Here is a 25,216-nt window from a genome sequence, read left to right on the forward strand (position 1 = left end):
ACCGCAAGTGTCGATTATTCTCGGATATGCAATCGAAAGAGAATTAGCGAAAAGTCGCGGAGGCTGGAAATCCAATACTGTCGCAGAAGGTTATGTTCTGTTACTATAATAATTAGCGTCAATTGTAAATAATATTCAAATAAATTCAATTTGTCATCTCGTTTTTCAATGTCGAATTCAATAATCAACGTTATAATATTATAATATTATCAAGTTTAACGGGATTACACAAGGTCAATGACATTATTGTTCCTCGGAAAAAATCAATACTTTCGCGTCTGCGCACATCTCACAATTCACGACCTAGAACAAGGTCACTTCCGATCTTGTCAGATACAAATAAAATGTATACATCTGAATACCGGTAATTTCAAGTTAGAAATATGGTCGAGCATAAAAAGTCATATGAAACTCGCCTATAATGGAAATTAAGAAGCTCGTATGAAAATTATGAAACTCGCTTGCGCTCGTTTCATAAACATCCATACTCGCTTCTTAATTACTACCATTATAGGCTCGTTGCATAATGTACTATTATTTAGTGAAAAGTCGTACTGGTACCCTATTTAATTAAAATGTAATATTGTATAACTGAAGTTTCTTATATTTAGTTAAAGAAAGTCTAAAATCTCCGGGAAGGAACTTCTTAAATCCGGCGGGGTGGGGAGATTTCTTCCTGGGCCACCCCCTGAATTCATGACTGGTATTGTCATCATTTCTCGGATATAGGGTAAGGTTGCTTATATCGCACCACTTTAGCATTTATAATTTTTATTGAACAATATACTTAGTTTTTATTTTCTGCATTCCTTTACAGAGATACATTCCCACAACATTTACCTTTCATGTAAAATAGAATCCTTGAATTTGATTTAATATTTTTTAATTAAAATGACATTTTCGAAACACATGTCAGTGGTGCCATTTAGGCAACTAGTTTCCTAAATATCACCTGCGGTTTCTTAAATCGCACCTCTTTATCTGCAGGGAACAGGATGAAGGAAAGCTTTAATATTGAACTTATTGAAGAGTATTTGAATGAATAATGTAATAAATGCAAATTACAAGTTTATTGAAATTAATGAAAGAGAGTAACGCATCTTCAAATTAAATTGAAAAAATAGGGCGTAAATTATGTAACATTTAAACTTTCTGAATGCGTTTTTTATTGTTACACATTTGCCATGTGCTTCACCAGGCAGTTCAGACTGTAAACTGCGTCACCTTTTCTCCACGATTATCTCGAAGCCACCTAAGAACTGCTTCATGATTTAGCTGTCTGAAATGATTTAAAGATAGAAACATCTAAAGGCTGGGCCTATGAGTATTATGACTGGGAAGCTGAAACAGGAGCATACCATTTTCCCGAGTTAATCTAGCTTCTAAATTTTTGGAATGGGTCGTATAGGTGGACATACAGAAGCAGCACTTTTTCCTATGGCAGGTTTGAGTGGCAAATAAAATGTCTGAGCTATTCGACAAATAGTTCACTGTTGATGTAACCTGACTCAGAGCAAACAAATAACGATCCTGCAGGAGCCCAGCTGATAATGAAGGATGCACTGTTTGACGTTTAAAAATTATCGCAGGTGGCACAAAATACTCTTGTACAACACACACTTGTTGTATTAACGCCTTTTTCACCACTTGATATTGCACCCACCTGATGCATTCCTAGTTCAGTTAAATTTTTTGGGGCCTTTTTTATACGGTTACAGTACAGTTGCTCATATCGCACCGGTGCGAATTAGGCACCTACAAAGTGGTGCGAATTAAGAAACTACGCCATAAGTTATTATTTCCTTCATTCTAGCCTATAATCACCACATGTTCGAAAATTCTACTAAGTTAAATGTTCTTTAATACCTCTTTAAACGAATAACATCTTAAGATTATGGATTCCTTTGCCTACAAATCCGTTATTTAGTTACAAAATGTTAGCTAAATATACATCCACCTGAGCGATTATATTAGATACACTATCACCACGCTGCTGACACAAAGAAGTGGCAGAAATCAAGTGACATGGTGGACGTTCATATGGTAGATTGTAACAATACCACTAGATGCCACACTACTACAGTAACTTGTTTTAAACTAGCAGTGGTGCGATTTAGGAAGCGGTGCGATTTATGCTACTCTACCCTATGCCTAGGTCGACAGAGTAACAATTCCAAGGAAAAAAAAATAATAAAATAAACAACTATATGTAACAGGCCCTAAGAGAAGTAATCTTAATTATTGGAACATATTTAATAGAGTTTTAAGTGTCTTATAATCGTATGGTTTTGAAGGACGAAGAAACTGAGTGTCGTCGTATGTCGTAAGTTGCATTGATTGTGTTGCATAGCGTGACGCGCCAAGGAATAACATCTTCGATAATCTGGGCGCTGTTATTAAACATATATGAGCTTAGCATCTTAAAGTAAGAATGTGGAGCCTTCAGTCTATTAATTCGCCGGAGGAGGAGCGCTGCTCCCAGTTCTGCAGCTTTAACAAAAATTCTCTCTCGCACGAATTTCATCGCCTTTCAGCTCTCGCCTCTTCTCCCGGAGTTGGTTGGGTTTTTATTTAAAGCTTTCGCATCATCCTCTCCTGTGAATTGTCTTGTTCAACAACACTCAAACTGCCTTCCCGGCACGAGGGGGTTGTAGGGTGTCGGAGGAGAGGGTTAAATCGTGGGCGGAGGCAGCGGGATAGAACTTGAGCCCCGGACCAATGAGAGCGCGGCATCGATCGCCGGCGGAAGAAGGCGGGAAACTCGGCGGAGCCAATGGAAGCCGTGCGCAACTCAACAGGCCAAACCCTCGACCCAATGAAAATCCCATTAATCTCTTTCAAAAAGCTGTAGAACGACATTTTCAACTAGGGGAGTCAGGGGAAGAGGCATAAAAAAAAGGTTTCTACCCCTCCTTGCCGGGTTTTTCTAGTCGGGGGGTCTTTTCAGTGTCTATTAGGGATGTCAGTCGCTCCTCCTATGCCGGTTGTAAAAAGCGCGCCGTGCCAGTAGCAGCTCTCACCTCGTGCCCGGCCGGCAGTGAACCGTGGACTGTGCGTGTGACATGGCGCGCGCCGCCGACGCGGACCTCTGAGTGCTCCACGCAGGCCGCCACGACGGCTTCCCCACGGGACTTCGCCGCGACCCACGTGGCAGCGGCGGACACGGACTCGCAGGGCACCACGCGCTCCTCGTCGCTGTCGTCGTCGTCTCCCCCGTCGCCCGCGCCCAGCAGCAGGGGCCCCCAGTCGCCCGTGCCCATGCTGGACTTCGCGGCCAACGGGGCCTCCAACTGCGGAGGTCCCGGCTCCGTGCCCCCGCCGGCGCACCCGTCGGTGTTGTCCTTCCTCAACCTGAACGTGGACGGCTCGGCCAGGGGCGGCCCCGGCGGCGGCGCCTTCATGCTCGGCAACCAGCCGCTGGCGGCGCTCCACAGCATGGCGGAGATGAAGTCCGCGGCGCTCTTCCACTCGCAGCAGGGCTACGGCGCCCCATCGGGGCACACCCCGGCGCACCTGGGCAGCCCCGGCAGCGGCAAGGGCAGCCCCAACTCGTCCACCGGCTCGGCGGGACACACGTCCAACCCCCACGGCATCGACCACATCCTCAGCCGCCCGGCGCCCGTCACCACGTCCTCCGCCTCCGCCGCCCCCGCGGCGCCCACGTCGCTGCCCCCCGCCCCCGGACTGCCGCGCGGGTTCAACGTGTCGGCCACGGCGGCGGGCATGGCGGCGGCGGGGATGGCCGCGGCGGCGGGCATGGCGGCGGCATCGTACTTCCACCACCACCACCACAGCGCCGCCTCCAAGCACCATCACCCACTGGCGGAACTCACGTCGCGCTCAGCCATCTACTGGCCGGGCCTGCAAGGCCTCGTCAGCAACCCCATGGCCTGGCGGGACCGCCTCACCTCCAGTAAGTAGGCCTAGTCTACCTCCGCGCGCAGGCAAGTCAGAAAGTAACGTTCACAAGTGCCGCTACGTTAAAATCTACAACGGGACAATAGCTGTGAGACGAAAGTTGCCGCCTCAGCAAGAGAAATTTCATTACAGCGCCTGAAACAGTTTAGCGAAACGAAATTCTCAGTGAAGTGGCCGAAGAAACGATTTGGAACTTTACTTTCTGGCTTGCCGTGGCATGATGTAAGACGTTGGTTCGTTACAGCTTTCGCAAATGTGACAGCAAACGTAGCAAATCGCATGGCAAACCTTTACATTCAATCCACATGGCTATTTCCTCGGTGAAGAAGGAGCACATGGCACATATTCTAGAGAGAACCTGTACTTCCTTAAGAATGAATATATTCCAGTCTAAAATTCTGTTGAAACCCACAGGATAGGATTCAAAATTCACTAGCATTATTTTCTTGAAAACTTACTATGAAGACTTCGAGAATAATGTCGTAAATTTAAGACTTTTTAATGTCGTAAATTTAAGACTTTTTAGTATTTTAAGACATAATTTGGTACGTGCAGTCCATATTCTAAAATTTTCCCAAATTTAGATCTTGGTTGTGAGAATATAAGGAGTCTGAATTTAGCATATTAAATAGGGCAAGGCGAGTCAGAAAGTAAAGGCCCATTCACAATGAAAATTAAACATAAGGTAAACATAACACGTGTGTGGAAACAAACATACCGAATCAACAAAACTACAGAATCTATTACATAAAAATGGAGAATTGCACAATGACTGACGATGTAGCTATTCAACTTATGTTTCTAATAACTACAATGGCATCAGTATATGGCTTTCAATACTCGAAATGAAAGAAACGGAAATGTAAAATAATCAACTTTTCATCATATGATTCCATGTTGCGCGCCTAGCTATCATCACGGCCAATAGATCAAAATATTGCCTGTAGGCAAAGCCCATGAGATGTTAAACAAAAAGTGAAAACACGCTTTCCGCTTGTGTACTGTTTCCAAATCGCATAAACAAAAGCATGAAAGTTTGGAGTTTGCAAACTTTCATGTTAACGTCTTATGATTAAGATTAAGTTTATGCTTATGTAATTCATTGTGAATGCTTTCATTAAATAACATGCACACAAGGTTTTATGCTTACGTTATGTTTATGTTTAATTTTAATTGTGAATGGGCCTTAACGTTCACAGCAGTGCCGCTAAGTTAAAATCCCATGGACTACAATAGATGTGAGACGAAAGTTGCCTCCTCAGCAAGAGAAATTGCATTGCAGCGCCTGAAACAGCATCCGGCGAAACGAAATTCTCAGTGAAGTGGCCGAAGAAACGATTTGGAACTTTACTTTCTGGCTTGCCGTGGCGTGATGTAAGACGTTGGTTCGTTACAGCTTTCGCAAATGTGACAACAAAAGTAGCAAATCGCATGTCAAACCTTTATTATGGCTATTTTCTAGGTGAAGAAGGAGCACACGGCAGATATTATAGAGAGAATCTATACTTCGTTAACAATGAATATATTCCAGTCTAAACTTCTCTTGAAACCCACAGGATAGGATTCAAAATTCACTAGCATTATTTTCTTGAAAACTCACTATGAAGACATCGAGAATAATGTCGTAAATTTAAGATTATTTAATATGCTAAATTCAGACTCCTTATATTCTCACAACTAAGATCTAAATTTATTTCAATTTATTATTATTATTATTATTATTATTATTATTATTATTATTATTATTATTATTATTACCCAAATATTAAAACCCTATTTTACCTTTGGTATATTAGGGTTGTAGTTTGTTACATGTGAAATACATTATGTAAAGATAATACACAATTTTAAAGAAGTAGTAGTAGGCAATATATAAATACACTAATTAATAGACAGTAAACAATACTAAATACGTTATGCAATAATTACATTCAGTTAAACAAAATTAAATAAAATTAGAAATTATATTCGAAGGTGTAGAGAGATTGCAAGAATATGACATAAATTTGCGATTTTATACATAATTTTAAGCAATAGTAAAGAGATAATGCACAAAAGTGGCTAAGTTACAAATTAAACACCTAATATATAGGTGGTTTGAGATAGTAAAGAAATAAAAACAAAATTACTTACGGTTACAAACTACATACCTGTCATCAAATACTGAACAATAGTAAAATCTATAATACAAACATAAGGTAATTCCGGGAGAGATGCCCCACGGGGAGAGTCGCCCCACCCTCCTTTTCTCCTTATCTCAAAACCTCTAAGGAATCGACCTTGGGACCATTTGTTTAATTCGTATACCACCCTCGAAGGCAAGCAGTGCAATCTTTGTGACGGTTTTTTTGTGTGTGAAAAGTGAATAGGAAAAAGAAATGCTGTTTTTCGTAGGCTTTGTTATAATATTTATATTTTTTCAAAATTCGTAATTGGGATAATGGCTATGTATATGTTGCTTAATCCAATATATTTGACAAGTACATGCATTGTACTCCATTCTAGAAAAAAAAATTAAGTAATTGTCCATTACGGTTACCCTTAAATACATAAGGCGTAATGGTCATGCTAAAGGGAGAGATGCCCCACCTGTTTGAGGGAGAGACGCCCCATGTACTTAAGAGTGATATTACCGTACATAACTAATTATTATTAGTGTCCTTGCTGAATTTATTGGAATTTTAATTGAATTATTATATTAGTATAGAATTATTGTATATTAGAGGCCAATAATTTTAAAGGGTGAACAAAACTTGCTAGAGGATCACATATTTTCAAGAGGTGTCCAAAGTTGAAATCCATGAACATTTTAAGGAATACCGGTATTCTAAATTTGTTGCAGCGACATTTTCAATAGGTGCCCAAAGTTGAGGGCCTTCAAAATTTTAAGGGATGTCCAAAGTTGTGTTTGAAAGACACATTTCACGACCAAACGTTAGTCAATGCAATCCCAGAGATTTCTTCGATCTTACTGTAACTTTTTGGGGAATTGGGAATTAATGAAGCATCGCATTGTTATGGAATCATTTAGAGAACAATCCACCGACTGAAATCTTGTGGAGTCTTCAAGAAACATCCAATGGCTGCATTTCTTCCTAGAGCGAAACCTTGAGTTACCTCTCATGCAGTCAGAAGGATCATCCATCTCTCTGAAGAGGTCAAGGCATGTTGAGACAAGTAGTATTTTGACTACTGGAAACAACTCTATGTGAAGGCAATTTGTAGGAAAGCCACATAACATAGAGGAAAGTGGCATCCAACTAAACAAATCTACAAGGAAAAGTGGTTGAGAAAAAGGGATCCAAAGATGTTCAAGTCCTAACTTCAAGCGAAAAAGTTGGAAGTGATTCTGTCATAACATGTTGCAATTCGGAGGGAACATTTCTTCCACTGGCAATGTTTGAGAGGAAAAATGGAAGTTTTTTGACGGATTCTTAGCAGAAACGGGGGTTTATATGAATCCAAAATCGTCCTATGTTTCATCAGAATTATTTATGAAGCGATTAAAGGAAAATTTTACTCCAAAAAAGAATCCTGGCAAGATTCTCTTAATTTTGGATGAACATTCAGCACATTTAGATAACATAAAATGCTAGAATGGGGATAATGAATCACAATTGTTTGCAACTCAGGCAATTCAATCTCTTGATCGCTAACATTTTAAGTCTCTCAAGCATTATTTCAAGAACAGAATCACAGCAATGGATAGCTTATAAAAAGCAAGCCTGACTACACATGTAGAAAGCTGCGTTGGTAGTAATATAGAGGTCATTTGGATTTCGAGCCAGAGGTTTCTATCCTTTCAATCCAGATGCAGTTCCTGAGCACTTCTTCAGTATTTATGATGCATTAATCAACAACAAAGCTGTAAGAATTCCTTTCTGTGCCTCTTCAGGAAATCTCAAAGTAGAGAAAACTTTATCGGCTACAAGTTCTAATGATAACGGGATAAGAAGTTGTAATTTCGGCTCAAGTGCCACAATGGCAAATTCAGCGACGACTCCTTTCAAATCCCTTCATGAAATAAACTATGTGCCAGCAATATCTTTTGCTGTGAAGAAAAGTAAGCGATCGGTAGAACGCGTTACAGGTGGAGATAGAAATGGAAACACCATCTTTGAAAGCCTCCTAGTTCCAAAAAGCTCAAAGTCAAATTCTTCAAAATCTAGTAGATATAGAAGACGCTTTTGGGGAAAATATGAAGAGAGTGTCGTCAAATGAAACAAAGTAGATAGTTCCTACTTTGTTGAGTGTCTTGAACATTTTATCAAATGAAGGAAGTGTTTGATTGGATTCAGTGACTTTCTGCAAGAAGTTGCATAACATGTGGGCTAAGTGCCATATGTGTGGTCGCACTGAAAAACGAGCTCAGAAAATGAACTTATTGCAAAAATAAAATAAGCAACATTATTTAGAGTGTTATTTATCAAATTAATAGTTTAATTTGGGAATTACCACAACGGGGCATCTCTCCCCTATATGTGTGTATATTACAGTGATATCGTATCTGATTAATTTTTATTTTACCACTTATTGTGTGCGAATTATCGATTGTTTCATATTTTACATAAAACTTTAATGTATTTCACTTGCTATAACACATGAATGAAATATCTGGTTTGATTTGTTTAATTTTTAAACGATAAAAACTTTAAGTGGGGCAACTCTCCCGGAATTACCTTACTCCATTACTCTTCCATCATAAAACTAAGTAAGATTATACGAGTAACACAAAATTCCTCTTCCCGTAGCAGTGCATAACACTATTTGCAGTATTGTACCTCAGACAGACGTTATTTCATAAACCATCTTATATCATATCAATTAATTCTCCTATTCTTTGTTTTCGCCGTGACTACAAGTGTAGAATAGGCCTATTTATAACTTAGAACTTAACACTCCGTTGTGTATGATATATCACGACAGTATAAGAAATGTTATATTAAAATATCTTACTCATATTGCAGAATTAAGTTAACAATCAATATTTTCTTTGAAAAATATTGCCAAGACTGGTTTAGCTGCTATGTCAATAGCTAATTAAATACTTAATAAACAACTTTAATTAAGTTATATTATTTTTACACGATACGTAATAGAATTCAACGTCACAAACTATAAATAAGAGTGAATGAAGATATTGACATCATACACGCCGATTATTTTCTGTGATAGAAATTTAATATAACTTAGTTGCGTTACTGTACAGTGTAGCCTACTGGTTCATATCAAAAATTTGGATTTTCCTTTATACATCCAAGTTAACAATAGTTAATGTAGCCTATGTTGAAATTCTTATTTTTGTGCGTGATTATAAACAAAAGTCATTGAATTTTTCCAACATCGATTTATATTAAAAATGACAATGTGCAATATTGTGAATCAGTGTTAACTGATACAAAAGATAACAGATAATTATATCATATAATTTCATATTTAGACATGAATAAATTCCTAGCATTTCTGGGCAGGAAAACTTTTCCTGAATTTACAAAGCTAGATCGTAATTTACTCATCTAATGAACTAGTTCAAAGTGTGTCAACTATGTTTATGTCATCCTACCTGAATATTGCTATTAAAACTTCATTCTTTTCCTACTACAAAAACGATGGGTATTTCAAAATAAACTCCTTTGTGGTTATAATATTAAAAGCCAAAAAAATTACCACACTTATTGGATTGTAAATATATTTTTAAAATATTATAACTACAATACCTATCCTAATCTCAGCTAACATTTTATTAGTTGCTACTTTATTCGATTAAACATAAATATCCTTACAATATAATTTGTAGTTAAACCAAGTAAACACAGTTAATAATTCAATGAATCACAACGAGATTTGCGACTTTACTGATAAAAGATAGCTTATGTGTCGCGATCTGTCAGATATGTACTGGGCAACCAACCGACCGTCTGCCGCCAACTTCTTCACCATCTCCCGCTGGCAGCCCCAGTGACGCATGACCTACAAACAGTCGTGCGTTATGTAGCTCCAACTATATTGAACTATTATCACAGTCCTATTATGAACATTACTTCAGAACATATTGGTGTCCATCATCTCACCGACGTCCTCTCTAATCCCCTTCAGTAGTCTATTAACTAAGAAATATTTATTAATTATGTTGGGGTATTTCGTTCGAGAGATAGAATTCAATTTTTATTATTAACAATTTTAGAGAAAGATACTATTAAAGAGAAGCTATTATTTCCTATTGAAGATAAAATGTCCATATTACGATCATAAATAAAACACTTTATACAATACCTATATAGGTCTGCTGGATTAGCTACATAAACATCCTATTTTAAATGTTAGAAGAACATTTCACTTCTATGCTGAATATTATTTCGCATTAGTAAGTGTTAACACAAAAAATAATTCTGTCAATACAAGACACATTTTAACAATAGCCTACAATACATAGCCTGTTAATTGGCTAATTTTTCATCCATTAGGCTGTATAACATAAAATAAGAAATTTAATTTAAAATAGTAAAGTTTTAATGTAATTTTTATATTGTATGTAATGTATTTGTTTTACTTACTGCGTAAGACATTGTCTATTGCAATTTTTGTATTTGATTAATGACTGAAATGTGGGATCTACCTCTATTAACCATTATTAAGTTATTAATTCAAATTTATAAAAATTGTCAACAGAGTAACAATTCACTATTCTCTTCCTGAGAATCCTTTTAAATTCATTATTTTACCATATTATTATGGACGATTTGAAATGCTACATAGGTCTAATTATGGCATGAAATGAGCTCTCTGCATAATGATATTAATTTCGGAGATTTCAACATAGAATACTATGTAAATCTATATTAAGTTATTATTATTATCATTATTATTATTATTATTATTATTATTATTATTATTATTATTATTATTATTTAGTCAACTGTCCGAAGAGAAGTTTGAACTTCATAAGTAACACCAATAAGGCATCACTCATGAGGCAACTAGACCAGAGATAATGGGATAGGGTAGCCAGTTATTATTATTATTATTATTAATTATTATTATTATTATTATTATTATTAACTTATATAGTAAATCAATACAAGAATCGAATGCGAAGACTAGGCGGAAGATACAAAAGAGGAAAGATTGCAAAATGCTGGGTTTGCAGTGAAAGACTTGTCCTTGGACAGATCACTATGAATGAATAGTAAATTTCTTGTAAAATACGCAATATGGCTAGTTAAAATTGACAATAATTCCCTTACTAGCCTTGTGGCAGCTTAATGAAGTTATACAATTTCGTATTAGTAAAAAAAATTTGTACTACGTGAAATCCATTCAATGCGCCTACAAGATTATTACATTTATACATACAGACAGAATATAGAAATGACTTTTGAAACGTTATTATTATTATTATTATTATTATTATTATTATTATTATACTGTATTAATATCTCATAGGCTAATATTTTTATTAGTACAATTAATACTTTCATGAGTTTTTTCAAGAAAAACAGCCATATTTTCGCATTTTCAGCACTTTGACAATAATTCCATTAGATTTCTTAAAATTTCGGTCTAATAACCTATTCAAAATGCTCTTAGTATTATTGTATTCCTGGTATTGTGGAAGAGAAGGCCTGATGGCCTTAACTACACCAGAATAAATAAATAAATAAATTACAATAAACAATACCAACATAAATCACAGCATTAAGTTAGCCTGTAATAAATTGTTGAGAAATTAAAATATTTAGCATATTATAACAAATTACGTAGACTAGGTCCTATAGGCCAATCCGTTTTCTTTCTGTAATTTTCAGTAACCTTCAACTCCAGTAAATTACAGTTTCATATCTTCCTCTTTATACATAATGCCTATCCGATTTGCAATAAAGAATTTGTCTGTGAAATAAGGCCATGTAATAGCCTGCCTTTCATGAAAACACTTGTTTTTAGATGCAATAGCACAATTCGTGTCTACACAATTATTTTCAGGCGGCCTAAGTAGGCATAGAGCTAGCATTCCTAGTAAATTCTCCTTGGAACATTGCAATGTTTTTCTATTGGTAAAATATTCCCAACACAACAACTAACTTCAATTTTTATATTGGTAAGTTATATTAATAACTACTACCATACTAGGCTATAAGGCCTAACATTACAACACAACTATAGCCAAATTCCAAAATTAATTTTCTGGTGTTCGGAGCCACTCAAAACATTTTATAAATCACATTAATTTGGTAGTTAAAATAACGTTTGCATACAATTAATATTTCATTAAAGAGAAATTCAGTTTAACATCACGAAACTTGTTTTCAATTGTTTCATTTCATCTGCTTTGGAAATGCTTATTTAGATATGTAACAAAACAAAAGCCATGCAAGCTATTGTTGCGTTATTCTCTCTGAAAATATATTTATCGAAAATAATGCTTTTACAGGCGTACGAATTAATATTATTGAGAGTTGTGAACGTAAACGAAGAATTTCCAAATATCCTTAAGAGAATTAGAACTCTAAACTATTAACAATGTGTTCCTGTAATGTTTCCATTCCGAAACCCTGTTCCAAAGTTTTATGACTCTGATTTAGTGGCAAATAAAAATATTGTGGCAAGTTACATGAAAATCTGTAAAAAATAAATTTAACCATTACTTTGAATATTGTACAGAATTTGAAAGATATAGGCTACTAGTAATGACTGAAGAGCAGAAAATGGTAGTCGTATTAGAATTTTGTGTAAATCGTTTTCTTATGAATAAACAATTCTCTTGAGAAGGAAACTGTGTTTCTATTTTTGTGTAAAATTTACTTTTGACAAAATTTAAGCAGTTTTAAAAGTGCACTTAAAGGAGACTATGAGAAAGAAATAAGACACAGAAATAGAATATTATGGGACACAACCTTAAGTAAAAGAAAAAATACAGATCTATAATAGCATTGTAAAAAGCATAGTCTAATAATTTATGGTGCAGCTATTTCGCCACTCAAGAAAACAAGTGAATTAGAATTATTGGTAACTGAAATGGACCTTTGGCATCGAGCATTCCAAGAAAGAAAAGACAAAATCGAAAATAGCAAAATTAGAGAAATTATGGGAGTGAAAACTACGGTTTTTGGCGATATAACAACGAAAGAGTTGAAATGGTATGGACATGTGCAAAAGATGCCAGATAACAAAATAGGCCTACTAAAATATGTGGTGGAATAGATACCGCCAGGAAAACCCATGAGAGGAAAGTCTACTACAACCTGAAAGAATAATGTATGTATGTATCCAATGCCTACCCACTTCACTTTACATGATTTGGGTTCCGCATATTGCTGATAGGTGGCTGGACTGTGACTCATTTTGTAGTTGCGCACCACATCGGCGGACCACGCCGTTCATGATGTGTATGTGTATGGAGAGTTATGTCGTGTACTAGGGTGAGTGTATGTGTAAGTGTTCGTGTAAGTGTAGTGTGTGTGTGGAAGGAGTGATGAAGATGAGGAAGGGAGAAGGGGAAACCCGGTGTCGGCACTTAGCCTACTCCTGTTGAATAGCACCAAGGGGGCCGCCAGGCTTAACGTCCCCGTCCGACGGACGAATCACTATCAACAGTGACATATGCCTTCTCTTCATATGCTCTGCGGAGAGATTTGGGATTTAAACCAGGCATATTGGTGCACAATCTATTGATTAGAAGTTGTGCACCGCCATCGCTCCTAGCCCTGAAGAATAATATATAACTTAGGCCCTAATATAAACAGCGAAGAGATTAAATGTGGATGAAGAAACAACAGAGACGAATAGACAAGGGCTAGCGGAATATGTGTCACATATTAAAAACCGAGTAACCTAGCCCTATATAATATAGCTACCGTAGGGCCTATATATAACTAGGGAGCGGATTTTTATGTGCTAAAAAATTTAAATATAGCTAATTATTTTTATGTGCTAAAAAGTACAACAATATTTGCTAAAAATAAAAGAAATATTTTTCTTTAACTGTGACAAAAATACCTTACTTAGCTTTGAAAAAAAAATATTACTAGGTACTCACCAACCACACTTGAGTGCTAGTAGTTGGCCGAGAATTGCAGTGAACAACAAAGGTCATCTCCAAATTCTTCATCACAAATGCATGCCGATTATCTCTGAACGACGACTTATACTGTGAAAACGATCATTCTACGTCACAGGACGTCAGACGTGCATATTTAAAGAGAGGAATGCCACAAACACAAACACCGTCAATTTCACCTACAGGCACATCCTCCAATACTTGCGCAACTTTACACATTTTTTATATCCACCGTTTTCCCCAAACACATTCTTGAATTTGTCCCTTAGTACTTGTACTTCTGAACCTGGTAGCGAGTCTAGTTTAATTTCCACGGCACGCACCTCCCTGTTTCAGACAACAGGTTTTTGGATGTTTCGAGTTTTTTTTATGGTGTCACACAAAAAGCTTAAATTTGCTAATAGGAAAGCCAAATAGTTTTTTAAATAACCAACTTTCAGTATATTTTGAAGGATATCGATTGACAAAGCCCGATAACAGGGAATCACAACAATATATATTGCCTTGCTTGATAGACATGAACGAGAGGCGAGAGATTTGTTTAAATTAAATAATGTTCATACCCGAGCTCTTATCTGTTGTGTTTCACAAACAATGCGTGGAATGAAATCATCTTCAACAACAATAAACATTCCTAATTATGTGTTGCAAGATCTCTCCTCCTTGTCCATGTTAATTTATTCTCTAATAATAACACTGATATGCTGCCTAGCAGTTCTCAGAACTTGAGGCGATACTATTACAAAAATGGATCACGGATACACCACACAGCGCTTAGAAACACGAAGCAACCAAGAATTCTTAAAAAAAGATAACGTACTACTAATTGATTTAGTTTTAAAATATTTTAAAGTTCTTGTAAAAGATTATTTAAGTAAAAAAACTCCAAGATTTATGTGTTTATAATAGATTTCCTGAAAATATGTATTTACATAATTTTTTTGTGAAAATATGTGTTTTTATGTGAAATAAAATTCGGGTTTTAAACTTGAAACTTCATGTTCGGAATTTTTAACTCTGTTAATTGTGTTTTATCACACGCAAAAAGAATATTTAATTACATAGGAATCCGCTCCTTATATATAACTTCTCAATTTATTTGCAAAAAATCGTCTGCCCAGGCATCCTGGGTTGCCAAGAACGCAGAATAATAATATGCATAAGAATAACAGTAAGTAGATGAGTCAAATTTACGTTAACACAGAACATGAATTTTACAAATAATATGAATTATAGGTTACTTACTTACATATGGCTTTTAAGATACCAGGAGGTTCATTGCCGCCCTCAAATAAGCCCGCCATCGGTCCCTATCCTGTGCAAGATTAATCCAGTTTCTATCACCATATCCCATCTATCTCAAATCAATTTTAATATTATCCTCCCATCTACGTCTCGGCCTCCCCAAAGGTCTTATTCCTTCGGCCTCCCAACTAACATTCTATATGCGTTCCTGGATTCTCCCTACATGCCCTGCTACATGCCCTGCCCATCTCAAACGTCTGGATTTAATGTTCCTAATTATGTCAGGTGAAGAATACAATGCGTGCAGTTCTGCGTTGTGTAACTTTCTTCATTCTCCTGTAATGTCATTCCTCTTAGACTTAAATATTTTCCTACATAAATTATAGCTACATAATATTTTTTACAACCACACACTACCGAAAAAAGGAGGGGGAAATTATAATATTCGGTATAAATGATTTTTTCAGGATTGTCACAGACCCTTTACAGGAATGATGTCATGGATTCCAAATTTTTTTAAGAATGTTAACAGCTTATTGTGGGATGGTGCCTCTCACTCCGATCATTAAACCATGAGCTTCCCAGGTGCCTTCTATAGTCCATATAGGCCTATAGGCCTATAATATAGACTACAGAAGTGCACTTTCCAAAATAAACATATCCTACATATGCTTAGTAAAGAAATTAACACAATTCCATAAAGTATGAGTGTGTTCAACTGTTTCATCCCCAATATTTGTTAATGAAATCCTACCCGGCAATTTAAGACACATTGGGTGCTAGTAAGTCTAATCGATAGTTTCTCTTAAGACTAAATTGCTTTTCGCTTCAAGAGAGAGACTATGGAGGATTGTTTGAATTAACACTAATAAACATTAAGATTAATCCCGATTTTCAACAAATACTGAGAGTTACGTAGACTATAGGGTCTATTCTAAGTTGAATTAAAATGTATTATGTGAGCTTAATATTTAAGGCCTAATTTGTACAGCTATACTTCTGTTAGCACCAACATGTCTATTTGAATGTGAGTTCCTAATCTAATAAAATTGTAGTTATTGTCAAGTTTTCAGTAGCCTAATTCATTTTCAGTTTAAGTTAAAAATTAAAATACACAAATTTTCTATTTCTCAATAGAATAATACCTGTCATAAATTATGAAGAAAATATTTTGCGATTTCTGACTGACTTAACCATAACATGCATATTGAATAAGAATTATACTAACATTAAACAAAATCATATTATTGTCAAAAAATGTTTTCAGATAAATTAGTAATACAATAAATAAAGTGTGAATTTTGTCTGATGAAATTTTTGAAGACATTATTCTGTAATGAATTAATAATAAATATACAATTACATGGTAAAAAAGCAAACAATATTTATTGAATTTAGACATTTATGTTGTCTTCAATAAATGAGCCGTTCAGAGCAAAAGTGGTATAAGTCAAAATTGGGTAATGAGGTTTAAACTAAAAATTCTGTAAAATACAGCGCAAAGTAGCAATTAATATGTCCTCCGTGCTATCCACCGACTACTAATAGTTTAGGGGTCTATATAAATTGAATATTAATTGCTACTTTGAGCTGTAAATTACAGAATGTTTACTTTACCCATTTTTTATTTACACCACTTCTGCTCTCAACGGCTTAAATGCAGATACAACTTCTTGGGTTGTACAAATATGACAATGTAAACGACTCCTATTTGCAGTAGTCACAATGTGAGGAATAATTAATACAATATGTCTAGTGGCGGATTCAATAACAGCCGTGTATGTTATCAAACAGAGTTGAACCTTGACATGACAAGAAACCTTGTCTGGAGTTCTCTCATCGGGGACTGAGATTTATCTCGAAAATGAAAGGCCTATGCGACGTCAATTACGAACGAAAAATTAATTTAAAAAAATTGGGATGCACTTTATGTTTTTCTGTTTCAGAAGTGGGTTTTACCTTTGGAATCACAGTTTTAATAGAAATTACTCCTCGAAGATTGTCTCCCACTGTCTCTGAAAGTGTCTATAATTTCTTCTCTGACTTGCTGTAATGAAAATAAGTCCACTCTATTTTTAACAATCAATTATAGAAAACGAAGTTTTATATAATATTCTTATTGAATTTGGTATTCCCAAGAACTAGTTCGTTTAATTAAAATGTGTCTTAGTGAAACTTACAGCAGAGTCCGTATAGGCCAGTTTCTATCTGATGCTTTTCCAATTCACTGTGGGCTAAAGCAAGGAGATGCACTATCACCTTTACTTTTTAACTTTGCTCTAGAATATGCCATTAGGAAAGTCCAGGATAACAGAGAGGGTTTGGAATTGAACGGGTTACATCAGCTTTTTGTCTATGCGGATGACGTGAATATGTTAGGAGAAAATCCACAAACGATTAGGGAAAACGCGGAAATTCTACTTGAAGCAAGTAGAGAGATAGGGTTGGAAGTAAATCCCGAAAAGACTAAGTATATGATTATGTCTCCTGATCAGAATATTGTACGAAATGTAACTATAAAAGTTGGAGATTTATACTTCGAAGAGGTGGAAAAATTCAAATATCTTGGAGCAACAGTAACAAATATAAATGATACTCGGGAGGAAATTAAACGCAGGATAAATATGGGAAATGCCTGTTATTATTCGGTTGAGAAGCTCTTGTCATCTAGTCTGCTGTCAAAAATTCTGAAAGTTAGAATTTATAAAACAGTTATATTACCGGTTGTTCTGTATGGCTGTGAAACTTGGACTCTCACTTTGAGAGAGGAACAGAGATTGAGGGTTTTTGAGAATAAGGTTCTTAGGAAAATATTTGGGGCTAAGAGGGATGAAGTTACAGGAGAATGAAGAAAGTTACACAACACAGAAGTGCACGCATTGTATCCTTCACCTGACATAATTAGGAACATTAAATCCAGATATTTGAGATGGGCAGGACATGTAGCACGTATGGGCGAATCCAGAAATGCATATAGATTGTTAGTTGGGAGGCCAGAGGGAAAAAGACCTTTGGGGAGGCCGAGACGTAGATGGGAAGATAATATAAAAATGGATTTGAGGGAGGTGGGATATGATGATAGAGACTGGATTAATCTTGCTCAGGACAGGGACCAATTGCGGGCTTATGTGAGGGCGGCAATGAACCTCCGGGTTCCTTAAAAGCCAGTAAGTAAGTAAGTATTATAGAAAATCCTTCGATTCAACCATATCCTATAATTTGAAAAAGTCATACCGGTACATAAAAACTGTCAATAATTTACGTACTGTTATTCTAAAGTAGGTTCCCGGTTTCCAATGATCCTTTTTCAAATTTTTGGATTCCACAAAAATAAAGACACCAATTTCTTCGTAAGGAAATGGGAGTTTTGTTATAACAATAAGAAACAAAAACAAAAAAGTTAAATATGACCACAACAGGTCGTTCACCAGTTTGTTCGTCAGCCTATGAAACGAATTTACTGTACACAGCAGGGTCTATTACTCATTCCACCTAACGTTAGAAATCTTCTCAATGCATTGGGATATTGTCTATTGCAATCATAATAGCACTGAACGAGGTCAATACGAACTCGTAATGGCAAAACCATTGTAAAAATTATTGCTGTCTGTATTCTCAACCACAATGTTTAAACATTGGAAACATCTATGGCATAAGATAGCCCTTAGAAAGTAGGCTATAGCGCGCTTATATTGTAAATGTCCAAATAATTATGAAATTATTTAATTAACGTCTACAAGTTATATATTTTTTAAAACTAAAAGAATTGAGCTTCTAGATGATGCAAAAACATTTTTTTACCAAAATTATGAAGAAGTCTGAAATTTCAAGAGTCGATGGAGGCCTATAGGGGAGAGTCGGGTAGTATCGGACATCGGGTAATATCGGACAGTGAGTTTCTTTCATCTACCACCATATGGTAGTACCTGAATGACATGGTTACGTTTCTCTATGCGACATCACAGAAACGTAACCATGTCAATCAGGTACTGTCATCGTGTGGTAGATGAAATAAACTCACTGTCCGATATTACCCAATGTCCGATACTACCAGACTCTCCCCTACCTTAAGACCAATATGGAACGAACTTTCCATTCCAGTGTTTGCCTGTAAGAGGTTTTATATTTTATTATTATTTTTTTTTTCAGATTTGAAGTAGGTCTAGCATTTTTTCATTTTTTGTAAACCTACCGGTATTTTTATTTTAAATATGTCTATACGAAAAATAGCTACTAGAGAAAAAAGCGCTTTTCAGGCACAACAACAGTTTTTAAGCATTTATTGGAGTTTATGGTTCATTTAGGCGTTTTAGGTCCTATAGAAATAGTGGGATCCTGTGTACTCGAAAAGTAGAGATATCTGAATAACATAGTCTAGGATGTAGCAGACAAAATAGGTACGGAACTAGAAATTCGTTCTATATTTATAGGCCTAACTGTAGCTTTTACGACCATGAATCACTGTCCGTTGGGGACGCCTAGGGCGAGGACCGATTCCTCACATCTAGCTTGTTTCGTTTTTCGATCTGATGACCACTAGGCTTGCAGAATTACGTGGCCTATCTCTGTATTTTACAGTAATTTCATGCCAGTAGGCTTTGGGATAACATTGTGAATGACGTTATAGGCTATTGAAAACATGGACTGCAGGTTCTGACCCGCAGAAAATTCGTTCTAAGGCCAGTTTACAAGTGGAATCTACTTCTTCATTGCCCTGATTATCACAACGCTCCTCAACTCGTAGGTCCAACAGGTTAACTAAGAAGATATTCTATATATTATAAGCCTACAACTCCAGAAATAATATATCTAATTATTTTATTTGGACCCAACAGTGTTGTTCTGCTATCGTTAAATATATACTAACAGACACAATTATTTTATAGTTATATCTGCTTTGAATAACAAAATATATGGTTAGAATTCAGCCAGTAAAAGCTATTCTTATTGTAGACAAAGTACGTACCTAACCTCATTTTAAGTTAACGTTTTTTCTCTCCTTGTCAAAGCAAATTAATACACACATTTCATAGTGTAGCAGGCAATTGTTCTGCCACCAAGCTGACAATGAGAATTCCCATCCGTTTCTCGTGCGCGCGCATCTAGCGTAGGAATTTCACGAACGGTACCGAAAGTTGTGTACTGCAAATGGTGGTTGCAGTCAGCGAACAACCTATGCATTTGAGCTTTATTTCTCTACATTAAAGAGAATAAAAACAATTGTGAGAAATATCCTGGAACAAGAGAGTCTTTCGACGTTAACAATGTTTAAGTAGAAAAAGGCTTTTTTATAAACATTCGCAATTCCAACCAGAAAGTTATCGATAATTTCACTCATAGCAAAACACATAGCTTATGCTTCCTTACATTGCAGAGGATAAAAATATTTGTGAGGAATACCGTGGGACAAAAGAAACTTTTGGCATTAGCTATGCTTTCAATGGAAATAGAATTTATCATGGATATCTCCTATTTCTATCAGAAAGTTATTGGTAAGTTCATTCATAAAAATAATATAGCATGGATTTCATTGCAATGAAGAAGATAAAAATATTGTGAGAGATGTCATGGGAGAAGAAATAATTTTTCCCTTATACATAAATCCCACAAGTGTAGCTGCCCTTCAGTAAGGGTTGCCAAAAGACACAGCATACTAAACAAATAAAATAAAAATAAACATTTGCGTTATCACTATTTACGATTTTTATTTTCAAATGGAAGCTACCCTTGGGAAAGTACTTTTATTCAATAATTTTTAGTAATCAAATACAATATAAGGAAATTTGGGTGTACAGGTGATTACGTAAAATCTGAACAGAATATTTCATTACGTCTATAGCAATAATTTTCAAAATATTTAAAGGAATTCCACTTTTCAACACTTTAAGTGGAAAAATATTTCAACAATTCTAATTTCATATCAGAAAGTTATCAATAAGTTACCTCACAGCAAAAAAAAAAAAAAAACACAAGCATATACTTCCTTACATCGAAGAAAAGAGAAATATCCTGGGACAAGAGAATCCTTCGGCATTAACAATGCTTTCAGTGGAAAAAGTCTTTACCATGAACATTTCCAATTTCAACCAGAAAGTTATCAGTAAGTTCACTCATAGCAAAGAGCGTAAATGGACTTCCTTTTTCCAGTAAGACTAGGCATTTTAAGAAAGACGTTTAATATACCCCATGTAATGTATTATATTTTTACGAGTATTTCATTCTTTATATGAATTTTTAACAGCTGATCCTGTACATAGTTAGGCTATGTTTATTCGTAATTCAATTTTAAAAGCGAATCCTCTTCCTCATATTTTGTTACTTATTTATTTCTGTCGAGGTTAAATCTATGTTGCACGCTTTACAGGTCGTTTTCAGATCGTAAAATTTATATACATAGGCTATGTAATTACTTATAATTCATACCACGTACTGCAGCTAACATCATGTAAAGATAAACTAATAAGAACTGATTCAAGATTAAATAAGTTCTAAACACGCAAGTGAACCCCACGTCTTCTTAGAGCGTATTTAGCAGGAGTAGAAAATTACTGTGCACATGCGTACAATTTTCCGTCTCTCTCACATGATCGTCAAAAAGAGATGTGCTGCAAGTAAGGTTCGTCAGTCATCTCTCTGATTTTTAGGAAGTAATTCTTAGTTTCTTTCAACATTTAAGGCTAATAACTATAATAAGTATAATATAATAAATAAAATAGATAAAATAAGGACATTTTAAGAGACAACTTAGTGGCATAAAAATATTAAAAGAGAACGTTTAACCTAAACATAATATAAGCTGCACTGAGAAGTAAATAGCATGATATAGTAAATAGCTATTTTAAGCCTAGTAATTACGCACTATTCTTTCGTAGAGCGAAAAATCTATGAAGTTGCAAAAAGAGGAGGTATTAAGTAGACTGCATAATTGACAGTTGAAAGTCGTGTAAACATTAATTTACACACACGACAATACTGAAAAGAATTTCACTGGATTCAAAAGTGTGAGCGAAATTGAAATATTTACAACTTAGGTTTATTTTGTTTTGACTTCTCGAATTCATTGACGGTACGGGGATGGGGGGGGGTGAAGATTTTACTTCCCTTGGGAATTTCGGATTGTTCGTGGAATGGCTGGCTTGGAGTTCTTCAAGTGTTTCCTGAAAAAAGTCTTTTTTGTCTCCTTATAATATCTGGAATGTCCGATTCAGTAATAGTTACACAAATATTAACGAAGTGAAGGGGGGAATCGTACAGAATATGGAAAAATATGAAGATTTTTTTAAATGAAATATGAACCTACAAAGGCTTAATAATTGTAACTGTACGTATGAGACAATCGGTTTCTAGATCTGTATCGACAAATAATTAAATAATACTCAATCTCACATCGACATCATTGTACTCATTTCAGTTTCCAAGTCTATGTGTCAAATTTTCAAAGACGTTCGTTTGTTTACTTTTACAGTTCCCTTAGAAAATTTAGAATTACATTAAATAAAAGATAGTGACTTCTACAATCACCATTTGTTGGCGGAAATATGAAAATCAGCTGTACTCACCGAGATGGAGCGGTTCCAACGAAGAATTTTGCCTCATCTTCCATCTTCATACCTGAAGACAAGAGGAGATGAAATCTTAATTAGAAAGTCTGTTGTTTCGTTTAATTTTAGCAACAGACAGTCAAAAACAAACACGTCCTTTGAACTTGATAAGGACTTCAATTGTTAAAATAATTGTACATTTTATGTTCACTGAAAAATAGGAACTAACGCTTCAGTTCTCGACAGCTTATTTATTTCATGCTTGTCCCGTAATTACTGTATAAGTTTTCAATATCACGAAGGAGATGAAACTTCTTAACAGATACGAATGAGCTAGGAGCAGATTCTGACCTGACACATTTTCTTTCATTCAGAATACTGCAGGCCTATAAGACTTACATTATTTACTGGGAAATTCAATTTCTTTCTTGCTGTTCGTCAGCTATAGTGAGGATCACATAAGAGCAGTTCCTAAAAGTCTAATTTCGCCGTCTCTTCAGTGTTGCCAACTAATTCCGCATATCACCAAAGAGGGCACAATCACAATGATACATATTGAAATAATAGACATAATAATAATAATAATAATAATAATAATAATAATAATAATAATAATAATAATAATAATAATAATATAGTATTTAACAATAACAATGTTTAATTTTTTACCACATCTCATCTCTATGTTGCGAGGTGTTTTCTTAATGTTCAATAACTTACGAAATAGTACATTTTCTCTTGGACTTCTCGCATAATATGTTGGTAACTGGGTTTAGTATGATCTAATATTAAAATGTATTTTGTCTGACAACGCATGAAATTCATAGCTTTGACTAAACAGTATACCATTCACGAGACCTAACCTAAAAATGTATTTAGTTTGATCACGTGAAATGATTGGCACGAATTCAAAAAACAGAATACCACTTTAAATCCAGATTAACGCTAGAACATCACATTTAAGAAATCGTCAATTGTTATAAGGTAAAAGGTAAAGGTATCCCCGTAACATGCCATGAAGGCACTTGGGGGACATGGAGGTAGAGCCCCATGCTTTCCATGACCTCGGCACTAGAATGAGGTGGTGTGGTCGGCACCACGCTCTGACCGCCTTTTACCCCCGGGAAAGACCCGGTACTCAATTTTATAGGAGGCTGAGTGAACCTCGGGGCCGTTCTGAAAGTTTGGCAACGAGAAATCAATTGTTATAAGTTATTATAAAAAACCAAACACTTCAGCACATAAAAATTCACCAGTGTTAAAAATGTGTTCAAATTTCAATGAAATATGTAAAACATGGGATCTAGATTTCTGTATTTCTTACAGTACATGGAATACAGACATTTTCTTATTAATATACTGAAGGTAGTTGATTTTATATAATATTTCTATTTGTTACTCTGTAATTTGCCAATTATAGCTACATTTTACATTTTTGGCTATGATATCTATACTTAACTATTTTTCATTTATTTTATTTTGTATTTTTCATTTATATCTACATCTGTGTCTTTTATTTTGGTAGTATCTATTTGTCTGTTCTTTTTATTTTCTTTCCTTTTCTCATTTTTCATTTTAATTTGTATTTACACTTGTATCTGTTTCATCTCTTTTTTTCATGTTATCTGTATTTTTTTTTGTAAACGAATATCTGCACTGTCTATTATAATTGGGGCTTGCCCTGTTATAGGCATAAATAAATAAATAAAATAAAAAATAAAAATAAAATATATAATAATCCGTGGCGCTACAGCCCACGAAGGGCCAAGACCGATCAGCCGGCTGTTGGCCTCACGGCCACATGCTGAAGCAGAGGTGGACGATTATCCAACCAGAATGGAGGTATCGTGTAGTTAGCACAATGAGCCTCCCAGCCGTTATAGCTGGTTTGCGTAACAGCATTTCGCTACCTATCGTAGCTCCCCAAGTGCATCACGATGCTGGGTGGGCACCGGTCACATACATTGGCCGAAATTTCATGAGAACTTTAAAATATATACCACACTCAAAATACTTACAAGCATTTTCTTTGTTGGAGAAGTCGCTACCATGCTATTTCCTCTGTTGGATATTTTAATAAAAATATAAACAAGATAGAAATTCGTTAAAACGTGAAATATATTCACGTGCATGTTTCATGCCAAGTAAGCATTTAAGTTAATTCTTATTTAATTGCACTTATTTGAATATGGAGCTGAATTGGAATCACAACGCAGCAGAACTGAATTGTGTATTGTTATTAATATTAATACCGGTATTACTAATTATTAATTCACAAGCTTAGTTTCTCACATTTTCATCAATTTTCTTTACTGCAAAGCGAAATTATTGCTGCCAACATAAGTCAGAAAAAAAACTGCTAGTTGTACTTTTTGTCAGTACCCGAAATTCTAAAAGAAAGTTGGTAAAATAAATTCAACCTGAGAGCTAGAAAATCACTATAATCCACTAGCATATG

The 25,216-nt window shown here is 35.5% G+C and overlaps 1 protein-coding gene across 1 annotated transcript in view; it reads left to right on the forward strand.

The window, feature by feature from the left end:
* The first annotated feature begins 3,258 nt into the window (after positions 1–3,258).
* The window catches only part of HGTX (HGTX homeodomain transcription factor), a 279,836-nt gene continuing 257,878 nt past the window's right edge, over positions 3,259–25,216 (forward strand). Inside the window, exon 1 of the mRNA XM_069824996.1 lies at positions 3,259–3,917. Within this exon, the coding sequence (XP_069681097.1) occupies positions 3,259–3,917 (659 nt within the window). The remainder of the gene's footprint in view (positions 3,918–25,216) is intronic.

This window comes from Periplaneta americana, chromosome 4 (assembly GCF_040183065.1).
Source record: "Periplaneta americana isolate PAMFEO1 chromosome 4, P.americana_PAMFEO1_priV1, whole genome shotgun sequence".
NCBI lineage: Eukaryota > Metazoa > Arthropoda > Insecta > Blattodea > Blattidae > Periplaneta > Periplaneta americana.